Consider the following 10,815-nt stretch of genomic DNA (forward strand, 5'->3'; position numbering starts at 1 on the left):
TTGGCCGAATGGACGAGTTCAGCCATGGTGTGAGGCTTTTGCTCATAAAGCTTATGGATGAATAAATTAGAATTAACTCCATTATGGAAGGCCGCCAATAACAACTTGTCATCCATCTCATCTACCGTCAGGGCTTCCCTGTTGAAATGAGTATTGAAGGACTGCAACCTTTCATTTTCTCCTTGCTCTATGGTTAACAGGCTGGACGAGGAACATTTATGCTTTTTTTCTCCGATAAAATTATTGACAAACAACTTACTTAATTCTTCGAAAGAACCCACAGAGGTATCTTGCTGAACCATACTCGTGCTGGTCCTTTGAGGGTGGTAGGAAAAGCCCACACATAATCTCGTCTAGAACCCTTTGAAGGTGCATCGAAATCTTAAAAGTAGCAATATGATCAAAAGGGTCGCACGTTCCATCATATGAGTCCAAAGAAGGTATCTTGAACTTAGAAGGCAAGGGATGACTATTGATGGAAGGCATGAAAGGGGAGTCTGTTCGATGAACTAAATCATCTATAGGATTTTCCCTTCTTATATTCTCCTTCATCTCTTCCATGGCCTACCTCATCTAATCCATTTCCCTCTCCAAGTGTGGCACCCTTCGTGAAGCGGTACCCCTTGACTGGTTCTCGAGCTCAGCATTTTCTCATTCTCTAACTTCTTGACTCTGAGCTTGTCCTTCCACGTATCTTTCATGGCATTACCTCCTTAGACTGATCTCCCTAGTCAACTCTTGGTTCTGATGGGTTAACTCCACCATGGCGACTGCCATGGATTGTATGTGCTGGATGGAAGGTGGTTGCATGACAAGTGCTGATTGACGATTGTGATGGGGATTACTTGAAGCATTCCTACTCTCCTAGTGGCTTGGACTAATGGCCATTGATCTTGTCCGAATCATGCAACCTTTTTGTCACAGGAAGATAAATTGCAAAACACAAAATTAATCGGTTTCCACAGACGGCGCCAACTGATGATGCAAAGAAAATCAGTAGGCTGAATGCTCTGGGCTTCAATGGGCTAGGGATTGCTTGAGAGGCTTGAAAAGAAAAGAAAAAGACAAGATCAAAGATGACTGGGATGAACCGATCAAGAACCCTTTGATGCTTAAATTAGTTTTTTTCTCTGAAATGTTAGAATTCCAATTTTTTTTGGAGTCGTGAGAACTTACTTCCATTTGATGTGGATGAGTGTTTATATAGTGTGCTTTGGAGTGGTTTCTTGTCTCGTAACTTCCCCAATATTTGTGGAAGTTAGAAGGTTCAGACTTAACTTCTAGAAACCGCTACAGAAGTTGGAATGTTCAATCTTATCTTCTATAACTATCATTGGAAGTTAAGTATTTAGTAGGAAGTTAAAGCGATGAATTAGGATCTCGCTCATGTTTCAAAATAGTAACACGTGGCTCGATTCATCAGTCTTTTGTAGGTAAATCTTTCTGGAAATTTCCCAAGTGTTGGGGGTTGTCCAGGTTTTTGGGGTAGTCCAAGTGCTTTGCTGATGGACGACCCTCATCCCCATGGACAACCATCCTACGAGGGATGTCCATTCCTGTCTTCTTGACTTGGACGACACTCATGGACGAATTGGAATTTATTCAATCTTTAGTTCGCCATCAAAGGTAATAGACAAGCAACCAGTATTAGAGTTATTTTATTTTATTTATTTATTTAGGATAAGCAAGGTAAAAATATTCCTAAGCAAGATGAAGGGCATGGTGAAATAATTGGTGGAAATTTTTGTTTTCCCGACAAAATATATAGTTGTTTCCAACTTCTACAAGAGAGCAATGCATAAGAAAATGATAATTGTCTCTATTTTATGTACTATTTTTATATATGAGACTTAACGTATTTGGGCACCCCTCGAGAATGCTTTGCAAATGCTCTCTGCATGTATAAGCAATTTACTTAAATAAATAAAACCTTCCTTTTTAATAATAATAATAAAACAAATATCCATATTATTTATAAAAATTTAATTGAGGTGATATTTTGTACACAATTCTAAACTCCAATTAGTTAAGGGTTGATGCCTTGATATTGGACACTCCACTCCAAACAAGTTGCCAGCTTGCTAGTCATGATGATGATTAATTGCAAATCACAAGAAAAACATCCGAAAAATTTTCTTTTGCATTATAGTAATCAATTACAAATGATTGACCCAGCATCCAATAATGCTGAAAATTGCTATAGCTTTCTTATTTTTTCCCCCTAATTGAACTACACTTGTAACACCCCCACTCGTTGTTCTCTCTCACAATCACAACAAGGCCTATATAGTCGATGGAAACGATAACACTCATGTATATTATTGGCTTTGAACAAGAAACCTAGGAAGGCCTATTTTAGATCCCAATTTTTGAACATCCTCTTGGACTTGTTGCCTGTACTCTCTAAAGCTGAATTTTCTGTAGACTGAAGGCTCGTGACAACTATGTATCACAGTGTCATATGAAGGACAAAAGAAATATGCGGTGGAAAACCTTTCCACCAGAGAATTGGTGACAACTCTGTGTTGTACACTCTTATACACATCATTGCTCCACGCCTATCCATGAGATTAATTATTACCAGCAAAAAAAAAAAAAAAAAAAAACATTTATTAGTGGGTGGACTTTAATATAAATATATGTATAAATAATTCAAAGTAGGTAATGTATAATCATCTAATCGTTTACCAAAAAAAAAAAAAAAATCATCTAATCAAAGACATGAAATTTACCTGAAATAAGTCACCAATGTTGATAATTAAAGCCTCTGGGTTAGGTTTAACAGAAATCCATTTCCCATCTTTCACTAATTGCAACCCACCAACTTGATCTTGATGCAATATTGTGAGGAAGTCACTATCGGTGTGTGGCATTAGGCCAAATACCTCTGAAGGCATTGGGCATGGTGGGTATCGATTCATTCGAAGATAGCAAGTGCTAGGCAAGCAATGTTCTTGGAAGAAAGTGGATTTGTGACCCAATTTCTCAGCTAAAATTTCAGCTAATTTTTGTGCTAGACTAGAAACTGTTGTGGCGAACTGTCCAATTGTTGAGCTGGATATAAAAATACAAGTATATTAATAAGATAAAAAGATGGATTTTGCTAATGTGTGTTCTTAGGGCACACAATAATTTTCATTTTTGGAAAAAAATTTTCTCGGGAATTGAAAAAGTATTGACAGTTTTTTCAATTCCCGAAAAAATGTTTCCAAAAATAGATAACTTAATGTGTGTTCTAAGGGCACACATTAACCGGACCCTAAAAAGATATATACTAAAATAATTAGTAGGGGCAGCTCCGTTGATGATTCCGTGCAAGTTTAGACTTTAAAGTCACGACAATGCCACTAATGATTCCGTGCAAGTTTTGAGTTACGACAAACTTTAAAATTGTTAATGTGACAAGTTCTTAATTATAAATAATAAGGTAATATCAATAGTGAATCTAGTTGAGAAATAATTATAACCTATCAACTTTTGCAATTGTGAAATTTATTGAGAAAAATATTATGCATGCAGGGTTTTAGTCGTGTATGACATAGAATATCATTCCCACACTTGCGGATATTCCTAAAAACCTAATGGTCAAAATCTTTGTTCATTACCTACCTGGAGTTGACGCTAGATATGGCTAGTAGTAATTCAAACCAAAGTAATAGTCCCTACATCCATTAAAGCCAAATTTTTACATCCAACCGGTCTCCGTTTACCTCATCATGATGACAAGTTATATCACGCAGCAGACATATGCATTCAATCCATCATTTCAAGGGAAATGTATTGGTATATGTATCAAATTTTTTTACACATGCAATTATCTTATACATATGTATAAGATAATTATTATAATAAAGTATGTATTAATGTGTTTGTAAGTTGTAACAAGTTTTTACCAGAAGGTGCAAAATAGGTAGGAAACATGAGAAAGAGAGAGAGACAGAGAGACCATGCATGCAGAGTCCAGCTATGTTGGTCATAGATTTCTGAAATGTGAGAAGGTAATAGTACTACTGACCACTGTATCAGTAAGGTGCATGCACCACTACTACTGTTTGTTTATTTGCCACGTATACTCTGCAGTTTCTGTATATCTGAAATCTATTTCTGATACATATAGCTTCCAAATGCAAAACGACACAAAAATACACCGATGCAAATTTGACACAATTCGTGAAGTACTATGCGCATATCTATCTATACCATGCCCATTGCACAGCTAGAAGCTGTGGTTCGAAAACATTCACATGTGATATTATGAAGCAGAAGCTGACTCATCTAGTAGATGTGGTTAGCTGTCTGTTTCATTTACTTTCTATGAAACTGATGTGTGGCAAAGAAGCCAAAGCTTCCACTGATTCAATCTAAACCCAAAAAAATAAAGAAAAACAAGTTATGTCTGAGCCCGGGTTCGAACCGGGGACCTCTAGTGTGTGAGACTAGCGTGATAACCAACTACACCACCCAGACGCTCGCTCTATATTTTGCTAACTTACTAATATCGTCTTAGCTATTGTCTCTCACATCTATAAATCCTTCCATGATATTTAAGCAATTTTGTTTTTTTCAATAGTTGAGGAGGGAAGGATTTAAACCCTTGAACTTTGACGGGTTTTCGTTGAAGACACTAAAAAAAGGTCAATTGAGTTATAAATGTCTTGACTACAAACATAATATCTATCATCACAACAAATATTGAGTAAAAGAATAAAGATAGAAATTGGGCCTCCGTCTATATCACACGATGACATGCACCCTAATCAGTTATAGCATGACCATCAGAAACAAGTTGAGCCTAAAAAAGCAATATTATAGCTTGTTGTAGAAATATATGTTATAAGATTTTATCACCTTATTCGAACCTTTTTATCTACCTAATTGACAAAAAATGAAAAGGAAGAGACAAAGAGAGTGCATAAGCAAAAACCAAAGTATTTTGGTTAATTAATAAATATTATTATTATACCTGAGACTATCGGAACCAGCAGGTGGTGAAGTCGAAATATCGAGCAAAGGAATGTGGAAAGCTTCAGACCAAGACAACTGCCTAAGGCAAGTGGCTGTAGGTGTGCCCCAACGGTAGGTACCAGCTGAAAAATTCAGGTACTTGTCTTCTTTGGTCTTCATATCAAAGGATTGCTTAAACACCCTCTCTTGCATAAACCTCATCTTCTCCAAGATCTCACAGGAAATCCCATGATTCACAACTTGGAAGAAACCCCACTCTTGTGAAGCCCTAGCTATCTCCAACTTGCACCCCTCTCTCTCACCTTCATCACCATGGTCTAAACGGCTAAGGTCAATCAATGGAAGCTCACATTCCTCCACCATCACAACCCACTCGTTCTTTGGGGTAATCTTTTTTTCGATGGTTCTTTTGTCGAAGAGGGTCTTGTAGGCTTCATGAAATGGTGGGTCCGAGTCCATACTTAGCTGCTGAAATTAGAACACAGTGTGAACAGAATGTTAATATATAAGAGCTTTATATATAGGGAAAGGTAGCATAAACTTAGGTTAAATCAGAGGCTAGGTTTTAACAAATGGGTATTTTTTGGAGATAGAGACAAGGAGAGAATGAATGGGACAAATTTATTTTTCCATTTGTTCCTGTTTCTTCGTCTTCAATGAAAACGTTTCGGCTTTTCTTTTTCCAAGTTTTGGGCTTTGGACACAAAGCTGATCCATGTCTTTTTCTTAGACTTGAAGACATCTATTTTCTTTAAATTAATTTTTTATTAGTGTTTTCTATGGTGATTACCTATACTGTTCGGCGCATAGACACCCACCCCCCCCCCCCCTTTTTTTTTTAATTTAACTAAGTTTATTATTTTAGTTAATTTATAAATTTTTAGATATAGTTATATTTCTACACTTTAAGTAAAACTTTATAAGCTTAAACTCTTGGGTGTGTTCTATCAAGTCTAGCAATGTGAAAAGAGTGTGTATAAAACTATTCATATAAACTTAGCAATGAGAATTGAGTTGAGTTTGGGACAAAATGGATCTTTTATAAACTTAAACTCTCTAAATATTTTAGATGTCAAATTCTATTAATTTAATTTCAAAAATTACACTTCATACTCATCTCAATTATATTTGAAAAACTTAAACATATCCCAAACTCACCTATTTATACTATGAATGGTGTCAAATGCGTTGGATCAAGCTGGGTTAACATAAATTGAACGTCAAAAATACTATATATTTAAATTTAAGGAACTAGTAAGAATTTTAAAATTAAATAAAACAATATTTTAAGAGAAAAAAAATTACACTAATTTTTGTTATAGAAAACCCCAGTTTTCTAAAATACTACTATCAAAATATAAGAATTAGTAATCACTTTTAAATAAATTAAACAATCACTTAAGATAGAAAGAGAAATGAACTTACTTTGGTTATAAAAAGTTTAGTTTTTGTGTAAATAAAATTAATAGTGGGGATATTTTGATAGATTTCTTTGTGTATAAGAAAGTGATGTCTCAACTTTTGACTAAATTATTTCATTCCTTACTTATGAGATACACTAAAAATCTAATAGACCAATAGTATGATAGATTTAACCTGAAACTTTTAGATTTACATTTCAAGTCTTAGACAAATAAGGGGTCGTTTGATATTATTGTTTAAACAACAGTTTTCAGTATTTAAACAGCACAATATGTATTTCCACAATATTTTTTCACTCACACATATTTTCACAACACTTAAACAATAATGCTAAAAATCTTTTACCAAACGGGCCCTAAGCCTACCACCTGAGTACCCCTTGGTTTAATAATTTAGTATATAATCACGTTGGGTTGGGATATTTAAGTGGGTTTGATAATTTGAATCCAAACACACCCTCAACCAATTTAAACAATAGCAAGCCATTACTAAAAAAAAGCCCCTAAGCCCAACGTCTTATAATCCCTGCCTACACTTGCCTTTACAACTTAAAATCACTTTCTAATTAAAACCAAACCCAATTAATTAATCAATTTTCAAATAAATGCAAAAACAATAAATTATTAGCTTATTGATGAGGAGAAATTATTAAGTACATCGGGAGGACCAGGTCCTCCCAACCAATGAGATGATGGCATCTATGTGAATATATGAGTGGGCTTTCTAATTAGTAAAAGGAATAAAAAATAAAAAATTACTAAGTGATGTCATATTTGCATAAATAATAATATTTTATTAATTGTGAGGTCAAAGAAGATTGTGTCAGCAGTCTTCTTCATAAACGTAATAATTTCTCGTTGATGAGACTTTACTTTTTGGGCTTAAAATCATTTCCTAGATAAGTGCAAACATGATAAATTATTAGCTCCTTTAGTGGGACCTTTTAATTTTATATGTCATGTCATCATCCACATACATGAGAGAGGACAGCATGACAATTTGGACTTTTATATTTTCAATTGAATTATGAAGTAAGAAAAATACATGATAAGCGTTCAATAACTTATTTATTAGTGGGTTCTAGTTAATTCAATTACTAAAATCTTTTATCATAAGCTATTTGAGATTCAAACTTCAAACCTTGCCTCCACTGAAAACTAATTAGTGTCTTAACATAATTATAGAGAGTAGTCATAATAAAACGGATGTCATAGATTTAAATAGAAAAGAAAAGAAAGAGGTTTTTTTATTAAAATAAAAAGTGGTGTTCAATAACTTATGGTTTATTGATTAATGTTATAGATATAATATTTTTCGTAGTTTTTTTATAATTGTTGACATTACATGTTATGATTAGAATATCATCACTTTCATGTGTCCACCATTAACACCAATTTAATTAAATATGCAATAATCATAGCAGGACATATCAGTAGTAATGAAAAAAAATTGGATCCCTAGATTATTTTTGTTATTTATTTTGCCAAAAATATCATCCATATAAATATATGTCCATTTTTTTTATATTTATATCAAAAATTTATTTAACAAAAGTTTTACCGTCTATACTAGGCAAAAATCTTGTATATGCTTGACATATACAACCTATATGAGATTGGCATATGAGCCCACAACTACGAGGCCCACATGTCTGTCTCACATAGATCTTATATGCCAAGCATATAAGATATTTTTTGTGGGGTCTATATATCAGTCTCACATAGGTTTTATACGCTAAATGTATAAGATATACTTTCTCCTATACTCGAAACTCACAAATAAAAAGGTGTATAACCCTAAAGAAGAAAAGGTAAACAAACAAAACCTCTAATTCCTTACAACAAAAGTAAAACGTGTAAAATCAAAGATATACATCACTTGCATCTCATTTCATGTGTTTACTTCTGAAATATAAAAAAGTAAAAAAAAAAAAAATTATTTCCATTTCCGTATAAGTATACAACATTATCATACGGCTATAATTTACTCATATCAAGTTCTTAGCAAATAACGTTTACATTAAAAAGAAGACACATACATATAATTCTGTAATGTATTTAACGGAAATTTTTAAGTTGGATTTGTGTATTTATATGGTCCTTCTGAACATGATAGGCTAGCTATATATATATATATATATATATATATATATATATATATATATATATCTTTCTTGAACGTGTGGCCAAAATATGTGTCGTTAGCTGAAAATATGAACTTAAAAAAGAAATGTAACACAAATTTGTAATAACCTATTAGTTATATATTCAGGTTTCACAGAAAACATTTAACCTCAACTTCATGGAAGTTCTATAATTTAGCACGTTTTTTGGATTCCTTGGGGTAATTCTAATGTATATGGTTCTTAAAAACCTAAGCATTTTTAATTAAATGAATGATTCTTTTCTTTTCTTTTTTACCATGTCATCACTATCTTTCATGTATATAATTAGTGCTGGTTTATATTTGTTACATTGATGACGAAGAAAATTTTGAATAATTTCATGATAGAGTTATTGTTATTATTGTTATTATTATTATTATTATTATTATTGATAATATTATTAATATATTATTTAAAGAGTTCTAGAGAATATCTTTGGGGTCCAATTATTCGAGGTCCAAAAATTAGGTGACTTATACATTTTCGAGAAAGATCTTATTGGCCCATTTCTTGTGGTGTTTTAAAAAAGAAAAGAAAAGAAAAAAAAAAAAAAAACATACTTATATACGTACGTTGAATTTTATGCACCTTTCCTCCTTTATTAGAGACCATAGACTTGGAGATCTAACTGTGTGGGCTCAGCTTGCCCGGAATGTTGTAGAGAACATAGGAACCTCACATATCAAGGCTGACAAAAAATATGACAGGAAAGATCTGGCAAAACAATAAACTATAATGCGAATCTGACTGTAATGGATAGTTACAATCTGGACTTGAAACATCCAGTGCCTAAATCCAAAGGTGACTCAGCTCACAGGTAAAAGTAGTGGTGTAACTAGTCCTACAGTACCATATATGTTTTTTAAAATCAAGAAATGTTGTTGTCAAAAGCATGTTTTATTCGGACCATTGGTCCATATGGCAATCTCTTTCTCTCTCTCTCTCTCTCTCTCACGTGCGTGTCATGGGTTCTTAAAGCACCTGACCAATCTCAGTCAGTGCAGTATTTTTGACATATACACATCGTATAATTACAAGAAAGAATGGTCTAAGGTATTGATTAGAAGATTTGAGCCCGGAACTTTATGGATTACATGAAGCAGAGAACCATTAATTAGACCAAGATGAGAACCATTAATTAGACCAATCACTTGGTCTTGGTCAATAGAAGCTTATAGATGCAAAAATTTTCCTGGCCACATAACAAAGTATACATGCTTAAATTGACGATCAAATTTTCTTTAAACTTTACCTATTTTAGAGTCTCCAACAAGGTTCCGGGCTTCTAATCTGCAATTCACATATGGGAGCTTTGATGGTACTGATCAGTTCTGCCAAGAAAGTAAAGAATATTAAAATTTCAGCTAAATTTGGATAGTGATATGCAAGAGGGTGAACTTCAAAGATAAGGGCTAGATGGAGAGTGAAAGATTACTTGCATGGCAATGCACGAAGATGAAGACGTGGACGTATACTTTCTTTTTTAAAATGTTTATGTAAAGCTTATCTCTCTAATATTGTTGACTACAATGATAAAGGACACAAAAGCATGAGAATGGGTAGCGATTAGGACAGGGAAAGATCACTTTGCTGGGCTAGAAAAGGAAAAACTAGTTAAAGCGACTAGGACAGGCTAAACAATTTGAAGAAATAAAGAAGTTGCGAAATAAAGGAGTTGCAAAAGAAACTAGCTAGCCCTCCTAGTTGTAACTTAAAGAAGAAAAAACATAGATTCTACCTATTTAAGATAGCATGTGCCTGGCTAGCTACTTAGTGACATATGAAAGAAAGAGAATCAACCTTTATAGAAAAGAGAGGGACAGATAGAGAGACGTGTATGAGTGTAGTCCAGTATTATTGGAGGGAGATACTTTACCGGCCAAAAAGTGACTTAATCATTAGGGTAATATTCATTGCACACAAATTATTATACATAATTTTACCTGTATTTAATTTTTGAATTAAAACCGACTCTGAAGTCACAATTTCAATTCAAAATCAAATGCATATAAAATTATGTAATAGTTTATGTATAATAAACAAAACTCTAATCATTATATCACAATTGGTGTGTAAAGTCAAAAGAAAGTGAGTGGGGATTAAAAGCCTATGCCTAAGAGAAGAACACGCGGATCATGGTACTGTCACAAAAATAATTTCAGGCTGGATTTTTTTTTTTTTTTAATTTTTACTTTTGCCCCCTTTAGGCTAAGATGAGATTTTCCATTTCTAGTAGTGTGTACTGTGTATATAATAAGAGTGCA

General features: G+C 33.4%; 1 protein-coding gene and 1 non-coding gene across 4 annotated transcripts; both read right to left on the reverse strand.

Annotated features, from left to right (window-relative positions):
• Positions 1 to 2,122: 2,122 nt before the first annotated feature.
• Positions 2,123 to 10,309, reverse strand: LOC126727188 (gibberellin 2-beta-dioxygenase 8). 3 transcript variants are annotated; one of them, XM_050432736.1, is made up of 5 exons: positions 9,987 to 10,309; positions 9,804 to 9,882; positions 4,964 to 5,430; positions 2,733 to 3,054; positions 2,123 to 2,558 (listed from the first exon to the last, which is right to left on the reverse strand). In XM_050432736.1, the coding sequence occupies exons 3-5, from the start codon at positions 5,422 to 5,424 to the stop codon at positions 2,319 to 2,321; spliced, it is 1,023 nt and encodes a 340-aa protein (XP_050288693.1). In that variant the 5' UTR covers positions 5,425 to 5,430; positions 9,804 to 9,882; positions 9,987 to 10,309; the 3' UTR covers positions 2,123 to 2,318. The 3 variants fall into 3 exon arrangements, with proteins under 3 accessions (XP_050288693.1, XP_050288692.1, XP_050288694.1); XM_050432735.1 differs by having other exon boundaries at positions 4,964 to 5,433; XM_050432737.1 differs by lacking the exons at positions 9,804 to 9,882; positions 9,987 to 10,309 and adding an exon at positions 9,124 to 9,297 and having other exon boundaries at positions 4,964 to 5,433.
• Positions 4,394 to 4,467, reverse strand: TRNAV-CAC (transfer RNA valine (anticodon CAC)). Its single transcript has one exon. It is a non-coding gene; the product is annotated as a tRNA-Val (tRNA).
• Positions 10,310 to 10,815: the final 506 nt, after the last annotated feature.

The sequence above is a fragment of the Quercus robur genome, chromosome 5 (genome assembly GCF_932294415.1).
Source record: "Quercus robur chromosome 5, dhQueRobu3.1, whole genome shotgun sequence".
NCBI classification, from domain to species: domain Eukaryota; kingdom Viridiplantae; phylum Streptophyta; class Magnoliopsida; order Fagales; family Fagaceae; genus Quercus; species Quercus robur.

Bases quoted from the DNA above. Each gene is read 5' to 3' on its own strand.
- LOC126727188 (XM_050432736.1), bottom strand. From the start codon at position 5,424: ATGGACTCGGACCCACCATTTCATGAAGCCTACAAGACCCTCTTCGAC. The intron at 3,055-4,963 runs GTATAATAATAA...TTTTATATCCAG, and splicing joins GCTGGTTCCGATAGTCTCAG to CTCAACAATTGGACAGTTCG. The intron at 2,559-2,732 runs GTAAATTTCATG...TCTCATGGATAG, and splicing joins ACATTGGTGACTTATTTCAG to GCGTGGAGCAATGATGTGTA.